Consider the following 27456-nt stretch of genomic DNA (forward strand, 5'->3'; position numbering starts at 1 on the left):
GTCTCTGTGAGCCCATGTAAGCCCTGCTTAGTTGATTGTGTAGGTCATGTTCTCCTGGTACTTTCCATCTGCTCTGTCTCCTAGAGTTTTTCCAAATTTTTGATTTACTTCTCTCTTTATTGAATTCTCTTTTTTACCCTCTTCCATAAGAGGACTACTTTCATCCTCTTAGAATTCATTTAGAATTTATTCATGTCCTCTTTAAATTTCATTAAAAATAGTTTTAAACATTCTTTTCAATGTTCTGTCTGGAATTTCATATAATTAATTCTCATTGTATTCCATTACTGTGAAATCAATAATTTTCAGAGAAATTGTGCTGCCTTGATTTTTCATGTTTCTTTTATTTTAGCATATCTGGGATTAGGCTATTGTCTGAATTTTTTTAAAAAAAAATCACCTATATTCAATCAGTAGTAGTATCTGCAGTATTCAAGTGTGACTAGGTTGTAGTAGGTTTGAGGTATTATTATTACTGTGGATTGGGGGTATAGCTCAGTAGCTAACCCTCAGACCCACATGCTCAGAGTACTAGACTTGTACCTTAGCACTGCTCCAAATGCAGAAAAACACCTGTGTAAGTAAGCATATCCAAGGAGAGAGTCTCACTACAAAAACACAGTAATAGCTGATTAAAATCAACCACTTCTTCAACTCAAAACATTTAAGGAGAATGAAAGACCAAGGGCAATATAGTATACACTAAGATATTAGTTATTCAGAGGGAAAATGGAAGGGAAATAAACAGAGTAAGACTAGCAGTTAGTATCAGATTAAATTGGGAAATTGAAAGAGAGAAAGTGAACAGAAGATGAAACAATAAAGACAAAGGGAGGAGATAAAGCAGCTCCAGCCAAAGAGAATGAAAAGAGAAAGGTGAAGAAGTGTAATCAGATGACCTAAGGTAATCTCAGCACCCAGGAGCCAGAAGCTCCAAACTAAGACTAGCCTGAGAACAGGAAGAGGAGCATAAATGACAGAACAATGCTGGCCTACTATATTGAGATTACCTACTAAATGAGAGAAGTGTATGATAAAGGAGAAAAGCCTAGGCAGGGGATATGACATCTACATGCAACTCCCTTCTAGAGCAGAGAAGGCCTGATTCTTTGCAGTCACTCACGGGGACAGGGCACAAGCACCCTTACCTCCAAGCAATTTCTTGTAGTTGTACATACAGCACATGTACCAGGCCCATCTTTGGGTAGTATCTAGGACTCAAAATCGATGTCTACCTCATGGAAGACTGTGAAGTTTTGACTCAGCTTTTCTCCATTTTATACACAGATTGAAAAGTAATCTTCAGGCTGGAGTTAGAATACAGCCCAGTGACACGTGTTCTGTGTTCCCAGAGTAAGCTATGAAGGAAGGGACCTTTGCTTCTCAAGCCACATTGCTGCTTCCTCATCTAAAACCACTTTTGAGTGCATTCTTTAATGTTTATTTACATATTTATAAATGTTTGTTCTGTTGATTAACATTGTCCCACACAATTCTCTGTCAGTTATGTTTCTTCATTATATATTAATATATTTCTTCTTTATAGTCCTTGAATTTTTCTTATTGATTTCAGTGTTTTAAATAACAATTTAAGTGTAAAATTTAAGGCATCCTATAAATGCAAAGACTTCCATTAATTGTATTTTGTGACTGCAAATTCTCTGCAGGAAGTACAATTTCTTAATTCCTTCTCCTTCCCACGACAGTGCTTATCATGGACCAGTAAAAGGGAACCTAACTCAGTCTCTGTCCTAAAGACATACAAAGCCCGCTGGTGAACACAGGAGCAGCACTGCAGAGCTTGTCACAAAGTGTATGTGCTCAAAGAATTATTTACTCAAAACAAATTTTCTTGAATTACAAAATTACCCAGGTGATGATAGGTCATGATGATGGCGAGAATATTATTTTTTATATGTTCCGATAGCATTTATTTTTTTATATTGGCTAATACTATTCTAATATTGCACCACTAATGATAACTGCCCAGGACACAGAATCAAGAAGAAAAAAATTACAAATTTTATTAAAGAACTCAAGGACTTTAACAAACATATAAGTACTTCACTGAACTCTAAGAGGACAGTAATAAATACATGGGTGATATCCAAGAAATGCAAATACAAGTCCAAAAGACTGAAATGATGAAGATAAGTCCAGATTTGAAAACCGAATTCACTAAGAAGACAGAAACATCAAAGGGAACCCAAGCTGAAATAAAAATGGAACTGAAATGCTCATTGCCCCAACTAGAAAACTCAGGATCTTTTAAAAGAGCTTCTTAACACTCTGTTTTGGCTGAGTCCTAAGAGAGTCCCTTCACACCTCTACCCCCCTCTTCTTTCCTGTCTCCCTCCCCTTGCTTTTTCTTCCCCTCCCTTCCTCCTTTATCCCCTCAGTTATCTATTATTGAAAGGGCAGCAGGAGTTTCCTGAGGCTCTCCTTTGTCTTAAGCCAAGGTTCCTCCTAAGCTGCACTCACACTGGGAGGCCAAGCAACTCCAGACTCTTTGCTTCTCATTTCCAAAGTTTCCTTTCTTTCTTACTAAAACTAATGTTTTCTTGCAATCATCCATATCTTAGAATAGCTACACCCTATTGCGATTTATGTCCCAAAGATTTTAGCATTCCATATATGTGTATCATCCACTATCTTCTCTTTTCAACATAGAATCTTAATTATAAAAATATATCTAAAGCCGGGAGGTGGTGGCACACGCCTTTAATCCCAGCACTTGGGAGGCAGAGGCAGGCGGATTTCTGAGTTTGAGGCCAGCCTGGTCTACAGAGTGAGTTCCAGGACAGCCAGGGCTACACAGAGAAACCCTGTCTCGAAAAACCAAATATATATATAACAGCACACATATTTTAGTTATTTTTAAATATACAAAAATATGCAGTTATTCTTAGTAACAATAAGGGATTCTAAAATTCCCTATGAATACCAAAATTTAAGAATAACTGAATCACTTATATAAAATATATATACATATCATCTATATACATAAAACCTCTTCTATGCTTTAGAGAATCTCTAATTACCTACATTTATGATTCAAGTATTCAAGTGACCATCTGTTGAAAGTTTAATGAATAGCAATACTGGAAAATTGTAGAACCTTTACAGACATGATCTAGTGGGAGTTCATTAACTGAGAGATCCTGTCTCTGAAAAGACTGATGGTTCTTATGAGAGGAATGTGATAAAAGTAGCAATATTGCCCTGTTTCTTTATTTCTTAACTTCTTATATACATAACCATCCATCATATGAATCAAGCAAGAGGTGGCCCTTCCAACAGAACTTTCAAAACATAATTTGGACTTTGGATTCTCAGTACTAAAAACTAAATTAAAGTATTTCCTTTATAAGTACTTTGTATTAAGCATTTATGAGAGTAATGAAAGCTTACTAATACACATAGAATGTCTGGTACAATGTAAGTGCTATGTAAATAATTGTATGACATTGTGTTGTTTAGGAAATAATGAGAAGAAAATGCTATCCACATTCAGTGCAGATATGGTATTTATTTTTATTGTTTTTAATCATCAGCTGATTGAATATATGAATGAGGAACTTGTGGTATAGGAAACTAAGTTTATCTGCTATCTCATGGTTCAGAAAATTGCCAAGATTTTTTTCAATGCATATGCAATACTTTTACAACATGAAAGAAAAGTTGATTTATTGTAGGAAGAATCTTCCTTAAAGTGAGAAACATGAAAAGTTTGAATGAGTTGTTGCTTATAATTATAGGAGGTGGTTCTGATGATCTGATCAGGAATCTGAATGTGAACCCTGAAAGTCCCGTTCCCAATTGGTTCTTGATAGATCAATAAAGATGATAGCAGCCAATGAGCTGGGTGGAATAGGCAGGACTTCTAGTTTTCCCCGAGGCAGGCAAGAAGAAAAAAATTACAAATTTTATTAAAGAACTCAAGGACTTTAACAAACATATAAGTACTTCACTGAACTCTAAGAGGACAGTAATAAATACATGGGTGATATCCAAGAAATGCAAATACAAGTCCAAAAGACTGAAATGATGAAGATAAGTCCAGATTTGAAAACCGAATTCACTAAGAAGACAGAAACATCAAAGGGAACCCAAGCTGAAATAAAAATGGAACTGAAATGCTCATTGCCCCAACTAGAAAACTCAGGATCTTTTAAAAGAGCTTCTTAACACTCTGTTTTGGCTGAGTCCTAAGAGAGTCCCTTCACACAAGGGAGGATAGAAAGATTTCCCCATGCTTCAGAGAAAGAAAGAGTCATAAGCTATGTGAGATCTCAGGCAGAGTGGCCACTGGTTGCTTCTCTGACTGGACCCTGGGCAGCAGGCGGGATATTAGAAACATTATTAAGCTAAGGGCAGATTTAGGGGGCGGAACAAGGAAAAGGAAACTGGGCAACCAAGTAAAGGGAAGATTTAGCATGCTGAGCTGGGAGTGAAAAAGATGGGCTAGCCAGAGAAGGCTAAGAAGAGCTTGACCACTGAGCTAAAACATATTAAAATAAGTTAATATGTGTGTGTGTATCATTTCCAGATCCAAGGACACCTGGGTGGGGCTAGTAGCAAGGTGCCTAGAGCTTAAAGTGAGGTATCAAAAAATATACACTGACTTCCGGTTTCTGTCTGCACCCAAAGCTGACCCTGTGCCACACTTCTCCATACCCAAATACCTCAGGGAAAGAGCTGGACTCCCAGGAGTGCTAACATACAGGCTTGTAGGAAAGACAAGCCACAGTAAGAGACAGCAAAACCAGCTAACACCAGAGATAACCACACGTCAAGAGGCAAGCACAAGAACATAAGCAACAGAAACCAAGGCTATTTGGCATCATCAGAACCCAGTTCTCCCACCACAGCAAGCCCTGGATACACTAACACACTGGGAAAGCAAGACTGCTTTAAAATCACTTCTCATGATGATGATAGAGGACTTTTAAAAGATCATAAGTAATTCCCTTAAAAAAAAAAATACAGGAGAACACAGGTAAACAGGTAGAAACCCTTAACGAGGAAACACAAAAATCCATCCCTTAAAATATTACAGGAAAACACAACCAAAGAGGTGAAGAAATTAAACAAAACCATCCAGGATCTAAAAATAAAATTAGAAACAATAAAAAAATCACAAAGGGCAACAACCCGGGAGATAGAAAACCTAGGAAAGACATCAGGAGTCATAGACACAAGCATCACTAACAGAATACAAGAGATAGAAGAGAGAATCTCAGATGCAGAAGATACCATAAAAAAACATTGACACAATAGGCAAAATGCAAAATGCAAAAAGTTCCTAACCCAAAACATCCAGGAAATCAAGGACACAGTGAGAAGACCAAACCTTAGGCTAATAGGTATAGAAGAGAGCAAAGATTCTCAACTTAAAGGACCAGTAAATATCTTCAACAAAATTATAGAAGAAAACTTCTCTAAGAGATGTCCATGAACATATAAGAAGCCTACAGAACTCCAAATAGATTGGACCAGAAAAGAAATTCCTCCCATCACATAATAGTCAAAGTACTAAATGCACAAAACAAAGAAAGAATATTAAAAGCAGTAAGGGGAAAAGGTCAAGTAACTTATGAAGGCAGAACTATCAGGATTACACAATACTTCGCCCCAAAGACTATGAAAGCTAGAAGATCCTGGGCAGACCTCATATGGACCCTAAAACAACACAAATACCAGCCCAAGCTACTATACCCAGCAAAACTCTGAATTACCATGGATGGAGAAACCAATATATTCCATGACAAAAACAAATTTATATATTTCAACAAATCCAGTCCTAAAAAGGATAATAGATGGAAAACTCCAACACAAGGAGGGAAACTACACCCTTATAAAAGCAAGAAAGTAATTGTCTTTCAATGATCCCAAAAGAAGAGAGCAACACAAACATAATTTCATCACTAATAAGAAAAATATCAGGAAGCAACAATCACTTTTCCTTAATATCTCTTAACATCAATGGTCTCAATTCTCCCAATAAAAAGACATAGACTAATAGACTGGATAAATAAACAGGACCCAGCATTTTGCTGCATACGAGAAATGCATGTCAGTATCAAAGACAGACACGTCCTCAGAGTAAAGGGCTAGAAAACAATTTTCCAAGCAAATGGTCCCAAGAAACAAGCTGAAGTAGCCATTCTAATATCAAATAAAACCAATTTTCAATCAAAAGTTATCAAAAAGGATAAGGAAGGATACTTCATACTCATCAAAGGCAAAATCTACCAAGAAGAACTCTCAACTCTGAACATCTATGCTCCAAATGCAAGAGCACTCACATTCATAAAAGAAACTTTACTAAAGCTCAAAGCACACTTTGCACCCTCACACAATAATAGTGGGAGACTTTGACACCCCACTCTAAGCAGTGGACAGATCATGAAAACAGAAACTAAACAGAGACACATTGAAACTAACAGAAATTATGAACCAAATGGAGTTAACAGATATTTATAGAACATTTCATTCTAAAACAAAAGAATTTTTGTTTACAAATGAAAAGGTATTTCATCCTGAAATACCTTCTTCTCAGCACCTCATGATACCTGCTCCAAAACTAACCATATAAATGGACACAAAACAAGCTCAACAGATACGAGAAGATTTAAATAATCCCATGCATCCTATCAGATCACCACAGACTAAGGCTGGTCTTCAATAACAACAAAAACAACAGAAAACCCACATACACATGGAAGCCAAACAACACCCTACTCAATGATAACTTGGTCAAGGAATAACATACCCAAACTTATGGGACACAATGAAAGCAGGAAAACCGAGTGCCTCCAAAAAAAAAAAAAAAAAAAAAAAAAAAAAAAAAAAAAAACAAAAAAAAAAAAAAAAGAGTGGGTGCATATAATAGCAACTTAACAGCACACCTGAAAGCTCTAGAAGAAAAAGAAGCAAATACACACAAAACAGGAGTAGATGGCAGAAAATAATCAAACTCAGGGCTAGAATCAATCAAGTAGAAACAAAAAAACAAAGAGTCAACAAAACCAGGAGCTGGTTCTTTGAGAAAATCAACAAGATAGTTAAACCCTTAGCCAGACTAAGCAGAGGGCACAGAATAGTATCCAAATTATCAAAATCAGAAATGAAAAGGGAGATATAACAAAAGAAACTGAGGAAATTCAAAATATCATCAGATCCTACTACAAAAGCCTATACTCAAAAAAAAAAAAAAAAATGCTAATACAAAAGCCTATACTCAACAAAACTGGAAAATCTGGATGAAATGGACAATTTTCTAGACAGATACCAGGTACCAAAGTTAAATCAGGATCAGATAAACAATGTAAACAGTCCTATAACCTCTAAAGAAAGAGAAGCAGTCATTAAAAGTCTCCCAAAGGCCAGAACCACCCATATTCATACTGATAAACAAATGACCTTTCTGCCCTACAAAACAAAGTGTCATCAAGAGATATTTCCTTGTCCTTTTATGTAAATATAAAATGTGGGGCTACTGTGCAAAAGGCTGTAAATGATGGTTTTGAATGAGCTAAGAGAATATAGGAAAGCAGAGAGATGAGGCTGCTTCAAACATTTAGAGAAAACAAGAAGAAACCATGGAGTACTTAATGATGCAGTTTATGCAGATACACTATAGCATATTCATATATGTAAAGAAAATAAGACCACAAATGAGTCAAATAGGGATCTCTAAAGCCTGTGAAATGACAGTTAACTGGACTTACTGTGTTGAGAATCCACTGGATTCATTTAGAAAACATAAATCAGTTCCTTTAAACCAGTAGCAAAATTAATTTTAAACTGTAATTGAAATGAATAAACACTGTCAGAAATTATTTTAAACTTCCACAGAATTGCCAAGTTAATGACACAAACAATTAGTCAATAACAGTAAAACTGGGAAAGTCTCTTTGAATTTAGATTATTAAGAAGGTGCTACAAAGGAAACTCAAATCAATATATACTTTGTGTTTAATGGGCTACTGTAGCCTTACACTTGCCTAAAAACACGTATCTAGACATTATGGCACCTGGGTACAGTCTTGTTCTACTAATGAAAGCGCTTCCATTCAGTTCATGCCCACATAATGGGCCAGGGCAAAGAGACAGAATCTTCTGTTCTATTTGTTAACTACAGTAACACAAGAAACCCGAGCACAAAAATCCCTACTCTAATTCCAAGTTTGATAAAGGTTAAGACACAAAACTAAAACTGGCAGCCAATACATGAAAAAAAATCCTCATAAAGAAATACTGAAACGTATGTATACTAATGCCATCTATCTTAATGGCTATGTGGTTTTATGCTGTCCAAATGCAGACAGGTGACTAAGTGACATCATACAATAAGTAATTTTTTTAAATGTGTCCTCATTACAATATCATTCACTATGTTCTATGTGTTATTCAAAATTCTACACAAATATACTCCTTGACTTCCTGGAACTTTTGTTCTAAGTGAAATTCAAGTATTTGTTCAACTAGATTTATCTGTTTTTCATGATTACAAAAATCAACCACAAATGTTCTTTTTATACCTGTAAGAAGGGAGGAGGCAGAGAGGAAGAGAAAATCTCAACTTTATAAAGACATGTTAATAGCATTCCTTAAAAACAGTATTCAGATTAATTCACAATGTCTATAACAGAACATGTCAACAAGTTTATACAGTACTACCATATTAAAAATCATGAGAGCACAAGAAATATTGATCCTGGTTTTCTCTTAAAAGTTCCCTATTTCATTCTTCCTATTTGTTGTTTATTCTGTAATGTATACAATGATGACTCTCATGCTGAAGAGACTTCAGTATAAATGTGTGTGTGTGTGTGTGTGTGTGTGTGTGTGTGTGTGTGTGTGTGCAATGAATGAAGATTATAGGATACGTTTTAAATAGTCCTATTTTATCACTGTTGGAATGGCTCTATTCCCTTCCAATAACATTAAGTGTTCATTTCAAAACCCCTCAAGGATAGGTAAAGCAAGTAGTATTTGCAGTACCATGTAAATCATTCACATGAGAACATTAAGACAGCATTGGAAAAGGGCTGGTGATATGGCTCAACGGGTAAGTGCTTACTACCAAGCCTAATGACCAAGAGGAAGGAAAGAACCAACTCCCAAAGGTTGTCCTCTGACCCACATGTATACACACACACTAAACAATCAAATAGATAGATAATAAACAAACAAATAAATGGAAAATAATATTGATAAGTATATTTTAAATATGATGTAATAAAGAAATATAATGCCTTAAAGTTGATTTTTTTCTGTATTAGTTTTTATTAATAAGCATTAACCATCAATAGAGCTGAAAGGTCTTTTTCTAGTAAATGATCATAATACAGTCAAAGTTAGATTTTCCTTTTCCCTCCTTTAAGGTGTAGCTGATGAAAAGATATCATCAGCTGAAACACATGCTATTTAAGTGGCACTTCTCACCTCAACCTAGGCTAGCATTCATGTCAGCTCAAGGGAGAATACCTGAAGATGAGGATATGTTGTGATATGGAATACACACCCTTCAAACATAGTTATATATACCACTAACTTGCCACAAAGCAATTATTATACAAACTACACACAGGAATGTCTATAAATAATATGGGAGGGTAGGAAAAATTCTGAAAACTTAACTTTTCCTGAGATTTTAGTGGCCCAGTTTTTTAAGGCCTTTCATTGCAAAATACACTATGCCGGAGCTATTGAAAGCATAAGTAGACATCACCAAGTAGGTGTTCTGAATGTGTTGGTAAAGAAAAGTCAACTCATTTGAGAGGTCTCTGCCCCTTCAACTTCACCCTCCTTACCAATATACATTCATCACTGAAAAGGGAAATATTTACAAAACTTAGTTCAGTTATGTTTAAATATTATGTTTAGCTGTCTGGAGACTATGTTCTCAGGATTTATACAAGAAATCAAGGATTAAACTTCATAACAATTAGAAAGCCACACTGTGTAAAATCAAAGAGTGAGTTAAAGGACATTAAAATAGTTTCACCATCGGCACTAAACTGAAATGGCTCCATCTCTTCCCAACACCTGGAACCAAAACCTTTTGAACTTTCAAGTAAACAAACCAGACTACACCAAATACTCTATCTGCTACAAGGTACCACCTTGGGACAAAGGCACAGGAATGAAAAATGTGGAAGTGCCTGAGAATGCTTTGAAGAGGCTTGGGAGAAGGGAGCGCAGGAAAGAGGCTCTTCTCTAGGGTAAGTTTGTTTAGTGGAAAGTAAGCAAGTTGTCAGGGTAAAAGTTGACAATGTTGATTCCAACAGTTTGAACTGAGAATAAACATCCAAAGGGATTATGTTACTGAGAATTAGAAAGATTCCATTGAACTCAATAGAACACTGTGTTTTCAAAGCTAATATGCCTTTGAGCCATACTCTGGGTCCACAGTTTAGGGTTAGAATTACCCTAAGGCCTTTTGTATGCCATAATAAAGAATACAGGGTATGACCCTGCTAATTCAATTCTAAAAATATTAGAATAAGAGAAAATAAAAATACTTTATTTTTAATCACTGAATTGGAAAAAGATAAATATGTATACATGTGCACACTCTGGGGTAAGTGGAAGAAACCTGGAGAAAAATCTATGTTCTTTTCAAATATCAAAACTTAAACTCAGTCTTAATAACCAATTTAGGGAAATACACACAATGGCCATAAATCATTTTTTAAGCTTTCCCTCCACAATGACCTATCAAAGAGCAAAAGCCAGGGCTTACACTTATGAAGCCCACAATCCTCTTCTCTGCACACCAAAGCCACATCTAAATCTGGCTTTCATCTCAAGCTGTTGGTTTCCACCAGGTACAAGATGAAAAGCTGGAAGAGTCTTGTGCTTTTTCAAAAGCAAAACAATTTGGTTGCCACTCAGCAATTCCTGGTAGAATGCCATGCAGCCTGTTAAAAATGTTAAAATTTTCCTAACTTAGAGTCCACAAAAATAAATTTGTGATGTTCATAGACTGTCAGATACTCAATCTTTTTTTCATTCTAAACCATTCACAAACAAAAGAAAGCACAGTTTGACTTATAAAAGGTTCATTCAAATCAGATATCAAGTCGGTCTTAGATGGTACCGAGAAAGTGAAGGTAACTGAGGTGTTCTTAGTGCATCTTACCCTAAAGGATGCTCACATTAGAGTTAGTGAAAATCTGTACAAAGCCTAACAAAATATAAAATTTGCATGTTCTTCACCAGAAAAGTTTTGAGGTAGTCTTGCAAAAGGTTGTTTTCCCTTGTGGCTCTGACATATATTTACTTCTGAACCAAGGGTGTGGGCAAGCACAGTTAAGCTCTAAACCTCTGCTTAAAGAGAAAATCAAATCCCAGATACTTTCAAACACTTTCAAGAATAGAATACTCTCAGTTCTGCCTAAAGATCACTATCTCTTTTACATTTCATTTTTATATTGACTGAGTTCAGAGAAAGGGCATTAGCAGAAAGAAGAAAATAGCTACTTCTTAAAAAGACTCCAAATTTAGTAATCCTCTCAAACCTATTGGCACACATTTAGAAAGCTGTATTTTCCTAAAACTTCATTAAGTTCTCATTGGTTCTGTCATTTAAAAAGAAAAAAACAACACAGAGAATCATCCATAACTTTGAACCAGAAACATCTGCAGACTTCAGGAAATATTTGTTAAAGGAAGAGAGGAGTCGTTACAATTGAAACTGCAGTAGAGTGAGTCGGTGAAGACAGGCAGATGTGGCTCATCTGGATGCCACACTAGCAGCTCCCAAACATTTACTTGATAACTGACAGAGGTCATCAATATAGAACAATGCCCAAAACTCTATTACCTGTTAATATGAGATTACTGTAAGTATTGGAGTATTGCTCCTTCAGAAGAACCAGATGCATCTGTGCTGCCTTCTCTCTCTGGAGCTCCAGCATAATATCAGGGTGCTGGGCAATCTTACAGCCTTTCTGTTTGTCCAAGGCAACATCACTCCGGACAATATCTAAAAAAGAAAAAAAAGATAGGCAGTAAAAACAAAACAGAATGTTCATTTACATAAGTTTTTTGGTTTTACCCAGCATGACAAAATTTATAAATTAGCAGCATTTTTATCAAATGTATAAAATAGAGGAATAATAGCCCTGAGGGTCCTTTAGCTCCAAATCCCTTAAGTTTCTCTTTGCATTTCCTGATTCTCTGGCAATTTCTGTTACTTAGCTCTCTGGCCTAACTAAAGACTCCAATTAAACATGTTCCTTCTTAGCTCACCTCCAGGATTTACTTACCTTCTGAATCCTTTTCTAAACATCATTCACCATTCTTCAGAAAGAATAATAAAACAACTTTGAATACTAGGAACTATGAAGTTAACTTCTTCTACCTATGCCTTAAGACCAGAGATAAATATTCTAAATATTTGGCTTATTTTCAATTCATTTTTCAGCTAGACATTCAGCCTAAGTTAGGGCTGCCATTCCATGGATACCTGATCAGGGACTCTCCTGCTGTATTTCACATATTTCTGGGAAAGTAGTTTCAGTCTGACTAGGAAATCACTTTTTTCAAACCAGAAAGATGTTAGAGTCTCCAAAGTAAGAAAAAGAGCTAGAGTCACCAAAGCCTCTGGCCTGCTATTCATTAATGGCAGGTTGCCTTTTATACCCCAGTGTGATTTTGTACTAAAAGCAAATATACCAGAAAACATTCTTCCTCAAATATAAACTTTCTTTGAGAATGCTTCCCAACCATTAGAAAACACATTCTATATAACATAGTGTATGGAAGTTACTTGCCCCTTTTTGCCAATTAAAATATAATTTGGCTGATTCTAATAGAAACAAATGATGCTATCAGTCTGAATGGCAATTCTAGAAACTTGCAAGTTTTTCATAGCTAATCAAAAGATTTTATGGGGAAAGAACTAAAAAAAAAAAAAAAAAAAAACTGTCTCTGGCACTGTTGACATTAATAGTTTCAAATGCAGTAAAAATGCCCATATGAAGGATACCAATAGAAAGAGCCCGTCTCTTTAAGCAATGCTCAAAAACAACTACCAGAACATACAGAACAGGACATGGCATGAAGGGTGGAACATTGTTCTAGATAAGCAAGCTCTTACTAGACAACCCCCAAAGAATATCCCATCTATAAATAGAAATTCAAAACAATGCATGTGACCACATGTACTAGCCACATTTGAAAACAGTACATTCTAGTTCTTAGGTAAAACAAGAATTGGTTGGAAATAATGTATTATTTATGACTAACTATATTTGTACTGATTTATAAAAACAGGAAGTAAAATTAGCTAAATGACATAAATAGTGAATCTCAGAATTTATGAAACTTATTTACAGAGATTTAGTTAAATCAAAACCCAGTGCTCCGAGAGTCTAAACCACCAACCAGGGAGTGTACAGGGAGGGATCCATGGCTCCAGATACAAATATAGCAGAGGATGGTCTTGCCTGACAACAATGGGAGGGGAGGCCCTTGGCCTTGTCGGGGCTTGATGCCCCAGTGTAGGGGGATACTGGAGTGGTGGGGTGGGAAAGGGTGTGGGAGCACCCTCATAGAAGTAAAGGGGAGGGGAGAGAGGGCAGATGAGGGATGTGGAGTTTACGAAGGGGTAACTGGGAAGTGGGATATCATTTGAGATGTAAACGGTTGGAATGATTAATAATTTTTGTTTAAAAAAGTACACACTTATACTGTTTAAAACTTAGGTGGATATTTCAACATAAAGAAATGAGAGACAAAAGCCTACAGCTGAAACCCCTGCTCCAAGGAGAGACAAACTGAAGATTACTGAATGTTAACCTCTAAAGTAAACACAGGGGGAATTACACAACTGGTATAGCTGCTCCAGAAAGACAGTGGCACCAGTCACCACTAATGTATTCAAAGTCCACAGTGACAAAGAAGTTTAAAGGAGTAACTACAAAAAAGTCCTAACATATATAGTTTTCTGTTTATAAAACAGCCGTCAGGCAGACCACATTCATCTGAGCCCTACAAGGTAGGTAACTCAGGTTTCACAATTAAGCATACAATCAGAACCTACCAAATATGTCTCAGAAGCCACAGGAAAACTACAATACATGGTTTAATTAGAATTAAGCGCAACACAGCTGAGTGTGGTAACATACACACATAATTCCAACAGATAAAGACAGGAAAATTAAGCCAGCCTCATCTATATAGCAAGTTCAAGACAAGATTAAACCACATTGACCCTGGCACACACATACCTCTCTCTCTCTCTCTCTCTCTCTCTCTCTCTCTCTCTCTCTCTCTCTCTCTCTCTCTCTCTCTCTCACACACACACACACACACACACACACACACACAAATTGAGCTCAATACTACACCAGTAAAAAAAGAAGAAGATGATCAAGAGAAGGCCATGCCATAAGACCTACAATTGAAAGTTAAAGACATCAATACCAACAGGTGTACAATCCCCAACATAAAAGCACAAGAAATATGAAAGAGCAACATGACTCCACCAAAAGTCCATAACTTTCTATTAACTGCTTCAAAATATATTAATATTAATAAAATAATTGATAAAGAATCCCCAAAAAATGGTTTTCAAGAAAGATCAATGACCTTTGAGAAAAACAGCTGAATATAAAAGAGGAAGACAATGAAAGATAAAAACAAAAAACTCAATAGAGAAATGGAATCCTGGGGGTGGGGAGGACTTAAAAAAAGAAAGGCTCAACACAGTAACTTTCTAAATAAGTTGGAGCCAGGCAAAGTGCTGCCTTGCCTGGCTTTTGTAATCCTACCACTTAAAAGGTTGAAGCAGGAGGATCTTGCATTTATGAACAGCCTGGGTTACTGAGTAAGTTCTGTCTTTCATACTTAGACTTCTGTTGCTATGATAAAAAAAATCGACCAAAATCAACCTGGTGAGGAAAGGGTTTATTTGGCTTACACATCTTGATCACAGTCTATCCTTGAGGGAAGTCGGGGTAAGAACTCAGGTAGGACAAGAGGCAGGAGCCATATATGTAAGCTGTTTACTGGCTTTCCATCCATGGCTTGCTGCTTTCTTTCTTATACAACCCAAGACTACCTCCCCAGTGCTGTCACTACCCACAGAGGTCTGAACCCTCATCCCACATCAATTAAAAAAAAAAAAGACACACAAGCACGTCCACAGGCCAATCTGATAAGACAATTCCTCAACTGAAGTTCCCTCTCCACAGAAATGTAGTTTGTGCTGTGTAAAGTCAACAAAAACCAACCAGCAGAAATGGCCCCTTGTCAACTAAATACACAGACATGCCATCATTAAACCATAATCTTTCCTTTCCTGTTTTCCCCCCAAGTATACATAGCATAATTTTAAAGTCCCATTATCTTTAAATTTTTCAACACTTTATAAATGCAAAAAGGAAAAGGGGGCATGGGATAGGGGCTTTCTAGGGAGTGGGGAAATGGGGAAAGGGGGTTGCATCTGAAATGTAAATAAAATATCCAATAAAAAAATTTTTCAACACTTTAAAAATCCAAGTTTTCTTCTAAAGCCCAGTGTCTCTTTAAAAATCCAAAGTCTCTCGGCTATGGGCTCCTGCAAAACCCAAAATGAATAAAATATTTTCTTACTGCAAGATGAAAGAGCACAAAAAAACAATAAAAAGCAAAGCAAAACCAAACTTCAACAGTATAAGAACTCAATGTCCAATGCCTGGCACTCCATCATGATAACCTGGGCTCCAAAGAAGCCAGTAGCCTCACTTTGCTGCCACCTGTGGCTCACACAGCTTGTCTGGAAGACTTTGGCTGGCTCCACCCACACCTGCTTCAATCCTTGGTAGTTATCCCATAGTCTTGGCATCTCCATTATGCTGGAGTATCTACTACAAACAAGTGTACACCTGCACCAATGATACCTCCTGGCCTCTCACAGTGCTAAACTCCAGTTGTTCTCCATGACGCCTCTAATCCTGCAGCTTTCATACTTCCAGAATGAGTACCATGTGGAAGACATATTACCTAGTTCACCTACTATCTTGAGATGTAGTCTTGACCCAATCTAGACCACAGATTCTATGTGCTCACCCTGAGTAAAGACTTCCCAGATTATGCCTCAATAGTGGTTGTTATTCCTGATCACACCTAATTTTTAACCCCACCTAATTACCTAGTAAAGTGATGATTTCACTTCAGTGGTAATGATCTTTTGTTAATCAGAGCTGATTTTTTTTTAATTTCCAGTTGGCCAGGACCGCAGATTCCTAATTCACAAACTCCACACAAATGGCCCTGATAGAGTCTTTGCTTCCCTCTGTAATTTCACAAGCTAGGCCTCTATCATCTACATTTCTCTCACAAGTTTCCACAGAATATCCATTAAACTTTGAACATCTAATGGTTTTTTTCAGCCCAAAGTTCAAAACACTTCCACAAACTCCCAAAACAAGGTCAGGCCTGTCATAGCAATAACCCACTTTCTGGTACCAATTTTAGTTCTAATTTGCTTTCTCTCATAATGCTGCTCCTCTGAAATCTTAACAATCAAGAGATTTAAGCAGGGAAATTTTTAATTTAACATCAGCCTGAGCTACTAAGACCCTGTCTCAAAAATTTTTTTGGAAGTATCACCTTCACCACGTGATTACATGGATGTCTCAACTTGGTCACATAGTAGAAAGACTAGCAGTATTTGAGGACAGTGTTAATGAATTGCCACATTCTGATGATAATAAAGAAAACATGGTATTAAATAATCAAGACATTTATGATACAAATATAAAATCAAACAAGATTAATAGATCTGCATCAGGTATGTGAAACATTCAGCCCATAGAACACATCTGTAACATGATAGCTATAAATGCAACCCAACACACTTGTAGATGTCATCTGTCCCAGTCAAAAACTGGATACCTGTGAGGAGCCGCATTCGCCATTAAAAGATGGCGCAGGCTTCTGCTTCCTGGTTCTTCATGGAAGCTTTACTTGAGAATGCGCCTGCACATGGCGCAAAAACCGAGTATGACAATTGGATGAAAGATTTGAGCCAATGAGGGATCTGCACGTCTCCCAGAGCTCTATTTAAGCAGCAGGCTTTCTGAGCTCAGCGTCCTTCCCCTTTTCTCCATCTTGAAGAGCTGTTCAATAAATGCTGTCAGAAGAATCCTAAGTGTGGCGTTCTCCTTATCGGTGAGGTAGCGTGCTACAAGTGGAACCGAAACCCGGGATGAAGCCGAACATCTCGGGGTTTTGACCAGTCACGAAGGACCCTGTTGGCTCGCAGAGGATTCAGAACTGATGGCGCGGAGAGTCTAGATGCTTTTCTGCAAGGGACTCCAGTAAGCGGGATACAGTGGAAGACACCCTGCGCTGGAGAACCAGTCGACTGACGGAGCTGGCTGAATTCGGAAGTGAAACAAAGGTGATTGCATAGTAACAAAAACGGGGCAAGAAATAAGTAAATAGAAACAGATGAAAAAGGATTTAAAGATGCAAGGAGTAAATTACAGGCTGCTCTGAGTCAAGAGAGCCAAACAGATAAATAAATGTTATAGTAACGAAAATGGGGCAAGAAATAAGTGAGTAAAAACAGATGAAAAAGGCTTTAAAGACGCGAGAAATAAATGTAAGGCTGCTCTAGACAGAGAGCTAAGCAGAATGATAATATTAATTGATTTAACTTTCAAAATGGGTGTGATTCTGAGTTATATAGTTATATTTTTCTGGATAAAAACTCAATGTAAAGGTTTTTCTGGTTACTGGCTTAAGGAAAGGCTAATTTGGAAAAAAAGGTTTTTCTATGAGTTTTCTGATGAGGTCATTAAGGTAGTAGTTATGTCTTCCAGAATTATATGGATCAGACATGACAGAGGTAGGCCTCCAGAACACTAGATTTCAGAGAATCAAAATAATTATCTAGATACTAAAACTTGTTTTGAGATTTGTATATTGCAGAATACACAGCTTTGGAGAATGAATCTTATCACCTGCATGTTCACTGATGCCCTGGACTTCCAGCTGGATGCAGTTAAGACAGACTTCAGATGCTTATCAATTTACCCTTCCCCTCATTCCTCTTCTAAAAGTCAACGCCCATGTTCAGCTTGAAGAAGTTAATGAGGAGTCGGCACCCCAATTCCCTGGACTTGGGGACTGAGGTGGTTAATATTAGGCTGTCTTAATCTGTATAATTGTTACTAAGCTGATGCAAAATTCAAGGATTTCATTGGTATAATTCTATTGAAAATTTGTGGGTACAAGGCTTAGACCTTTCACTTCTCCAACAGGGGAAGTTGTGTGTTGCCTTAAAGAGTGTCGCTTTTATATCAACAGTTTAGATACTAAGTCTTTTGTCTCTCGGGTTCATGCTGTTCAACAAACTGATGGCTTTGGTACGGCAACAGATAAAAGCAGCTAGATCAACTTTGCAGCCATCTGGAACCATATACCCTGATGAAAGACTTGGTTGTCAAAAGCCTATAACAGCTGAAGCACACTCTGATAAATATATTGTTTATCCCACATAGCTTGTTTTGCTATCTAGTGACCTCAGCTGTATGGTGCATGTGGTAAAGTGTTTTCACCTGTGTTCTCCTGCTTGTATATATAAATACCTTCATTCAATATGAAAATTTTACTCGGGCAGCTAACCTTTCAAGAACCTTATCTCAGCAGCTATTGCAGAATTGGACGGCTGATTTTGATGAGACCATGCGACGATTGCAGATTGCTACCGTCCAGATCAATTCTACTCGCTTGGATTTCTCCTTGACCCAGGGACTCTCCTCATGGATCTCTTCGGTCTTTTCTTACTTTAAGGAATGGGTGGGGGTAGGGTTATTTGGCTGCATGATCTTTGGGGGAGTGCTGCTTACCCTCTGGTTGCTCTGCAAATTCAAACAACATCAAAAGGATAAGGTGGTGATCATGCAAGCATTGCTTGCCGTGGAGCAGGGAACATCCCCTCAAGCCTGGTTGAATCTGCTTAAACAATGAGACACCATCACTTAATAGGATATCCTGAGGGCTGGTGTTCCCATTGCACCAGGTATCCTAGTGGTGGTCCTCCACACTTCCCGGGGCTCAGGTTCCCATTGCATGGGATAAAAGGTGTGGAGGGTCTCGTACTGTTTAACTGCCTTGAACGCCTATCGGTAGAACGGTGGGCTAGATCGGCAACCTAACAGCCCTCGATTGTTGTTGCAGTTTAATAAGGAAGGGGGAGATGTGAGGAGCCGCATTCGCCATTAAAAGATGGTGCAGGCTTCTGCTTCCTGGTTCTTCACGGAAGCTTTACTTGAGAATGTGCCTGCGCATGGCTCGAAAACCGAGTATGACAATTGGATGAAAGATTTGAGCCAATAAGGGATCTGCACGTCTCCCAAAGCTCTATTTAAGCAGCGGGCTTTCTGAGCTCGGCGTCCTTCCCCTTTTCTCCATCTTGAAGAGCTGTTCAATAAATGCTGTCAGAAGAATCCTGAGTGTGGCGTTCTCCTTATCGGCGAGGTAGAGCGTCGCAGATACCCCTGGTCTAGATAAAGCATAATATAGACTAATAGCATAAAAATATATTTCATGAAATGAAAGCAAAAGAATTTCCAAATCTTGAGAATGATATAAATATATTAGTACAAGATACATTTAGAAATATAATAGTACAAGATACATTTAGAACTCCTAATAGACAAGTAAGGAATCTCCTCTGCACATATTATAAAGAGCCAAGAGGACAGAACAGTGGACATGGAGAGCTGCTCAGAGGGGATCCAAGCACAGGTAAAGTCAAGGTCATCAGAGCAACAACAGAGACATTCTAAGAAACCCTAGGGTCCGAGTACCATGGAACAATGTATTCTAAGTCTTGAATGAAAATAACTGCCAGTTTACATTACTATCTCCAGGAAAATTATTTTTTTTCCCCCATAAAACTTTTAACTGTTTTTGAAATAAAAAAAGCTTCCCTAAATAGCAGTCTCTGTTTCTCCTGCCAAGGGCCCTTTAACTCCAAAGCAGTGTTTTGTAGTTCACTTTCCTGTGGTAGTTCAGTAGCACTCAAACTAGAGTTACTTAGGTTATCTGACTTCTTTTCCAGACCTTCAGTCTGGTTGTGTCATTTACAATACAGCAACTCCACTCACTTGTCAGATCTCAACAATATCCAGCATTTTCAGTTTGATTTAATATTCTAACAGATCTGTAGGAGCATCTCATTGTAGCTTCAGCTTCCATCTCCCTAATGATAAAGATTTTTAAATATATTTACTTTCTACTCATAAACCTTACTTAGCAGAGTGTCTGCTCATATCTCTTGCCCTGATTTATTTTAATTTTCTAATCTTTTTTATTTTGAGACCTTTATATGTTCTAGATTCAAGTATTTCACCAAATTTGAGGCTTTAAAAGATCTAATCCTGTCCTATTTACTAATCTAATTGTTTATCATCTTACTAATACCATGTTCTTTTGAACATGTATACTTTTATACTGTTATGAGAAAAGGTTCTGCTTTGGTTTTTTTCTGATTTTTGTAACTATTTTATATATTGTAGACCTTTGCAATTTAAGAATATATGTTCTAGTTCACATACAAATACAAATATTTACCAAAACTTTCTTTTTGTAATGTAGTTTTAAGTAAAATTTAATTTATCTATAGATCACACTAAGGACAAATGATGCCTTAAATTTGAGTTTCTCTCCATTCATTTGATTTCTCTCACCACTGCTTTATATGCTACAGGATACATGTACTCTATATATTTTGCTACACACCATTAATATTTTTGATGTTAAATAATATATTTAGCAAAATACAATGTTCATTATAATTCAAAAGGAAAACATAAGAATTCACTTTGACTATTGAAATTGTAATCCAAAGTCTAAGAAAGTCATTAGTTTTAGAAGTGTTTCCAAAAATTCCTTAGAATTTCTTCATGCATATTATCATGATACCTGCAAGGACAGACATACTAATGTCTACAATTCCAATATATACACTTTTTAGTTCTTTTTTCTTCTTCTGCAGATTGCACTAGCTAGGACTTCAATGATGTTAAATTAGAGATAAGGAAGAGAACATCCTTGCCTAGTACATTTTGTGTTATTCAGTTTTTATTTGTCTTGAGTTTCACTTGTTTTTGTTTTTAAGACAGAGAATAAACTGAGTAGATAGAGGGGTGGGAAGGATCTGGGAGGAGTTGTAGAAAGGCATAGCATATGATCAAAATATATTGCATAAAAATTTTCTTTTTTATTGGGTATTTTATTTATTTAAATTTCAAATGTTATCCCCTTTCCCGGTTTCCCCTCCAGAAACCCCCTATCCTATCCTCCATCCCCCTGTGTCTATGATGGTGCTCACCCACCTGCCCACCAACTCCTTCCTCCCCACCCTGGCATTCCCCTACACTGGGGCATCGAACACCCACAGGACCAAGGGCCACTCCTCCTATTGATGTCCAACAAGGTCATTCTCTGCTACATATGCGGCTGGAGCCATGGGACCCTCCATATGTACTCTTTGGTTGGTGGTTTAGTCCCTGGGAGCTCTGAGATATCTGGTTGGTTGGTATTGTTGCTCTCCTCATGGGGCTGCAAACCCTTTCAGCTCCTTCAGTCTTCTAACTTCTCCATTAGAAGCCCCATGATCAGTTCAATAGTTAGCTGTGAGCATCCTCTGTATAATTCAGGCTTTGCCAGACCTCTAAGGAGACAGCTATATCAGGCTTCTGTCAGCATGCACTTCTTGGCATCCACAATAGTGTCTGGGTTTGATGTCTGTATATGGAATGGATCCCCAGGTGGGGCAGTCTCTGGATGGCCTTTCTTTCAGTCTCTGCTCCACACTTTTTCTCTGTATCTCCTCCCATGGGTATTCTGTTCCCCCTTCTAAGAAAGACCAAAGCACCCACACTTTGGTCTTCCTTGTTCTTGAGCTTCATATGGTCTGTGAATTGTATCTTTGGTATTCCTTCCTAGCTTTAGTGCTAATATGCACTTATCAGTGAGTAAATACCATGTGCGCTCTTTTGTGATTGGGTTACCTCACTCAGGATGATATTTTCTAGTTCCATCCATTTGCCTAAGAATTTTATGAAGTCATTGTTTTTAATAGGTGAGTAATATTCCATTGTGTAAATGTACCACACTTTTTGTATCCATTCCTCTGTTGAAGGACATCTGGGTTCTTTCCAGCTTCTGGCTATTATAAATAAGGCTTCTATGAACATAGTGGAGCATGTGTCCTTGTTATATGTTAGAGCATCTTCTGGGTATATGCCCAGGAGTGGTATAGCTGGGTCCTCAGGTAATGCTATGTCCAATTTTCTGAGGAACCGCCAGACTGATTTCCAGAGTGGTTGTACCAGCTTGCAATCCCACCAACCTTCTCCACATCCTCGCCCCATCTGCTATCACCTGAGTTTTTTATCTTAGCCATTCTGACTGGTGTGAGGTGAAATCTCAGGGTTGTTTTGATTTGCATTTTCCTGATGACTAAGGATGTTGAACATTTCTTTAGGTGCTTCTCAGCCATTCAGTATTCCTCAGTTGAGAAATCTTTGTTTAGTTCTGTTCTCCATTTTTAATAGGGTTATTTGATTCTCTGGAGTCTAATTTCTTGAGTTCTTTGTATATACTGGATATTAGCCCTCTATCGAGGTCTGGTAAAGATCTTTTCCCAAGCTGTTGGTTGCCGCTTTGTCCTATTGACAGTGTCCTTTGCCTTACAAAAGCTTTGCAATTTGATGAGGTCCCATTTGTCTATTGTTGATCTTAGAGCATACGCCACTGGTGTTCTGTTCAGGAAATTTTCCCCTGTGCCCATATGTTCGAGGCTCTTCCCCACTTTCTCTTCTATTAGATTTATAGTATCTCGTTTTATGTGGAGGTCCTTTATCCACTTGGATTTGAGCTTTGTATGAGATAAGAGTGGGTAGATTTGCATTATTCTACATGCTGACCTCCTATTGTGGAGAGAATTACATTACAGTGCAAACCCACAAGTCTGATTCCAGGCTTGGGGCCTGAACATCCTCTTTGCTTGTGATCCCTCTTTGCCAGTAACTCCCTTCTCCCTGTCCCGTTCCACATCCCCTCACATTCCTCTCTGACTATTGCCATCTCCATACCTACAGGCCTATGTCTATATCTGTGGCCTTCCAATCTGCTTTAAGAGTCACCTTTGAATTAAGAACATCCTCTCCTTCCTATCCTCTCCCACTGAGTATGGGACTGGGAGGAGAGGAGGGAAGGGGGCTGCTATGAGGATGTAAAGTGAATAAATAAATAAGTTAATGAAAAGAAAAAAGTATTATCTTTTATTGGTGAGATACTGCTTCCTTTCCTATCCTTCCCCCCACTCATTGCTATTACCACAGGCCAATCTCCAGATGTGTGGTTTGAAGGCTGCCTTTGACAGTTCATCCACCAGTTTGACTTAGCCTAGCTTAATTCACACATCTCCTGCACTAGCCCAATCTAAGGAAGGCCAGATTATCACATCAGATGCACAACCAAGAAATTACACATGGCCAGGTCAAACTACAAAAGGGAAGCCAACATGAGTGGCCCAAACAGAATGTTTCCTCATCAAACCCACTAGTCCTACAGAAGTGTCCTCTAATGAAAACACAGGATTTAAAAGAATAACCATAACTATCATCAAAGAGTTAAATAATACACCAACAAATACTTCACTGAACTCCAAGAGAACAGCAACAAATGTTTGAGTTATGTCCAAGAAAATACAAATACATGGCTATGTGAAATGACAAAGATAATTCAGGTTCTGAGCACTGAATTCAACTGAGATGTAGACATTGAAAAGAACACAAACTGAAACAGAGATGGAATTGAAAACTTAATGTCCCAATTATAAAACTCAGGAGACAGTCTTATAAGCAAAATCAATCAAGCAGAAGGTAGAATTCTAGAATTCAATGTAGAGTATCTATTTGGCTGTGGGACTCTGTCTCTGTCTGAGTCAGCTGCTGGGTAGAGTCCCTCAGAAGACAACTTGTTTCTGTCTGAAAGCATAACAGAGCATCATTAATAGTGTTAGGAATTGGTGTTTGCCCATGGGTCTGAAGTTGATCATTGGTTGGCCATTTCTTCGGTCACTGGTCCAGCCCCTGTGTCTGCATTTCATATAGACAGGATAAATTTTTGGTTGAAAGTTTTGTGGGTGGGTTGGTGTCTCTATTGCTCCACTACAGCTCCTGCCTGACTTACAGGGGTGACCTTTTCAGGTTCTATATTCCCAGTGTAGTGAGTCACAGCTAAGGTCACTCCCATTGATTCTTGGGTGCCTCCCTTATCCCAAGTCTCTGTATCCTCCTGGAGATGCCTCACACCTCCTCACACTGGTCAGTTGCATGTTTCCATTCATTTCATGGCCATCATGGCATCTTTCCTGTCCTTCCCACCCCTGATCCTGAACCCACCATCCCCCCTCCTCATTCTTTCTCCCTCCTACTTTCCTCCCTTAATCTGTCTATTTTATTCCCCCCTTCTAAGTGAGATTTGAACTTCCTCACTTAGGCCTTCCTACTTGTTTAGCTTCTTTGGGTCTGTGGAGTATAACATGGTACCTGTATTTTATGGCTAATACAGCCAAGTAGTGGATGGAGCTTAGAGAGTCTTAGGAAGAAAAGAAGAGAGGATTGTGAACTCTGAAGGGAATAGGAGCTCCTCAGGAAGAGCAACAGAGTTAACTAATCTGAATGCTTGGAGCTCTCAAAAACTGAACCACCAACCAAAGTACATACACAGGCTGGACCTAGGCCTCCCCACACATGTAGCAATGTACAGCTTGGTCTTCTATCTCAAAAGCTGTTGCCTGTATATGGGTATGTTCCTCTAGCTAGGCTGCCTTGTCTAACCTCAATGGGAGAGACTTGAAATGCCAGAGTGAGGGGGAAGAGATACTCAGGGGGTCCACCCACTCAGAGAAAGGAAAGGAATTGAGTAAGTATTGTTGTGGGAGGGGGTGACTCAGAGGAGGGCAGTGAGGGGGATGCAAAGAGAACAAATAAAAAAATTTAATTTAATTTAAAAAATTAAAAACTAGTGTAATATTTAAAAAGAAGAGCATCTAGAGGAAATAAGCAAAGAATATGAAAAGCTTGAAAAGTACAGGAAGAACATGCAAGAAACATGAGTTGTCATGAAAAAAACATGCAAGAAATATGAGTTGTCATGAAAAAAACAAGCATTTGAATTATAGAGATAGATGAAGAAAAAGAATCTCAGATCAATGGAATATATCAGATCTTTAACAAGATCATAAAAGAAAACTTCCCCAAACTAAGGAAAAACATGTCCATATACATATAAGAAATATACAGAACCCCAACTAGACAAGAGCAAAAATGAAACATGCCAAGATATATCATAGTTAAAATACTAAACAAAGAAAAAAATTGAAAGCTATAAGAGAAAAAATAAAAGTAATTTATAAAGGAAAAACACAGAAATAACACCTCACTTCTCAATGAAAACTCTGAAAGCCATAAGAGTCTGGAACAATGCACTCCATGTTCTAAAAGACCAAGACTGCCAACTTAGATTATAGTAACCAGCAAAACTACTATCAGTGGAGAAAAAAATATTTCCATAATACAAACAGCCTGAAGAGAAAAATAAGCACAGTCAAGAAAGTCTAGAAAGAAAACGGACAAATCTATAATTAAATAAAATACAAAGCATAGCTAATAACACAAACAAGCCAAACAAACAAACAAGATGACTATCATCTACATATACCTTTATAACTCTAAATAGCAATGGTCCTAATTATCTAACCAAAAGGCACAGAGTAGCTCAATTGATTAATAAAATCTATCTATCTATCATCTACAAGAAACTCATCTTTAGAGATAGGAGCCACCTTAAAATGAAAGAATAGAAAAAATATTCCAAACAAATCAGGCTAGGAAGCAATCAGGTTTTGAAATCCTAATGTCTGGTAAAAATATACTTTAAACTAAAACTAATCAGATGAAACAGAGTATTTCATACTAATCATGGTATCAACTAATCAAAAAAACATTACAATACTATACATATAAGCACTAAACTCTGGTGCACTCAATTTATAAGAACCATGCTAAAAGAATAAAAACACAGATCAACACAAAACCAAAAATAGTAGGTGACTGGGTAACTTCAATAGGGCAGTTTCTCTAATAGATGAGTCATCTAGACAAAAAATAAGAACATAAACCTCAGAATTAAGTGACATCTTACATGAAATAAACTTAGTATCTGTAGACTATCCACTCAAACACCAAACAAATGAAAAGCTGAAGTAATCCATGTATTCTGATCATTATGCAATAAAACTCAAAAGTGTGAGCAAACAAACTCCTAGAGAGTGTATAAACTCATGGAGATTAAACAACTCATTACTGAATAATGAAATCCAAGAAGAAATAAGAATATTCGTGTAACTAAATGAAAAAGAAAACAACACAACAAAACTCCTGGTACACTAAATGCAGTTCTAGGAGGGGAGTTTACAGCCCAGTGTGCCTGCATTAAAAGGAAGACAGACAGCTCAGATAAAAGCACAAATAAATAACTTAAGGATTCAATGAAAGAATTTGAGAGAATAAAGAAAAAAAAACCCAGTGGACAGCAAGAAATAATAAAAATTAACACAGAAAATAATGAAACAACAATAACAACAAAATACAAGTTATCAATGTATCCAAGAGATACATTGAGAAGATATATTTGAGAAGACAAACAAGATCAACAGATCCTGGGCCAAACTAAAAGAGTGGTCCCAAGTTAATAGAATAAGAGATGAACATGGAAAACTGCAACACATATCAAAGAAATACAGAATATTATAAGAGAATATTTTAAAAACCTGTATTTCATTAAGCCAGGAAATAAAAAAAAAAAATGTTTCATGTCTTGATTCATGTAAACTACCAAAGTAAAACCATAAAGATCAACAGCATAAACAGACCCATAACAACTGAGGAGTTTAAGAGAATAATAAAAACCCTACCAACTAAAGAATGTTCCAGTCCACCAGTCTTATGGGTGGCAGTGATAGCATGATTTATGATTATGAGTTCCATTATGACAACCAAACTGTCTGGAATAAACTTTTTCAGCTGGTGTTGCGCCCACCTCTTCCAGCAAGGAAGACACAATGCCAGAGCTCTTCCTCAAGCAGTTTATTCAGGAACTTTGTATCTTCTTCTGATGGGGGGGGGGGAAGCCCGCCCACAGGCTAAATACTCCTGGAGCAACCCCACCCCCCCACCCCCCCACCCCCCCACCCCCCACCCCCCCACCCCCCACCCCCCCACCCCCCCAAACCCCACCCCCACCCCTGCAAGCTACGTGGCGGCAGCGGCAGCAGATAGGCACACGTAAGGGGAAGTGGCACAGATCACCAGCCTTATCCATATTAGGACTTGTTTTTCTTAGAGAGCACTCGCCATCGGGCTGGGG

At 37.7% G+C, this 27456-nt stretch overlaps 1 protein-coding gene across 4 annotated transcripts in view; it reads right to left on the reverse strand.

Annotated features, from left to right (window-relative positions):
- The window catches only part of Hpse2 (heparanase 2 (inactive)), a 574766-nt gene that overhangs the window by 471946 nt on the left and 75364 nt on the right, over positions 1 to 27456 (reverse strand). For all 4 annotated transcript variants that reach the window (XM_034509671.2, XM_076921673.1, XM_034509663.2 and 1 more), the window contains exon 3: positions 11837 to 11998. In XM_034509671.2, the coding sequence (XP_034365562.1) occupies positions 11837 to 11998 (162 nt within the window). The remainder of the gene's footprint in view (positions 1 to 11836; positions 11999 to 27456) is intronic.

Source organism: Arvicanthis niloticus, chromosome 1, assembly GCF_011762505.2.
Source record: "Arvicanthis niloticus isolate mArvNil1 chromosome 1, mArvNil1.pat.X, whole genome shotgun sequence".
Lineage (NCBI taxonomy): Eukaryota > Metazoa > Chordata > Mammalia > Rodentia > Muridae > Arvicanthis > Arvicanthis niloticus.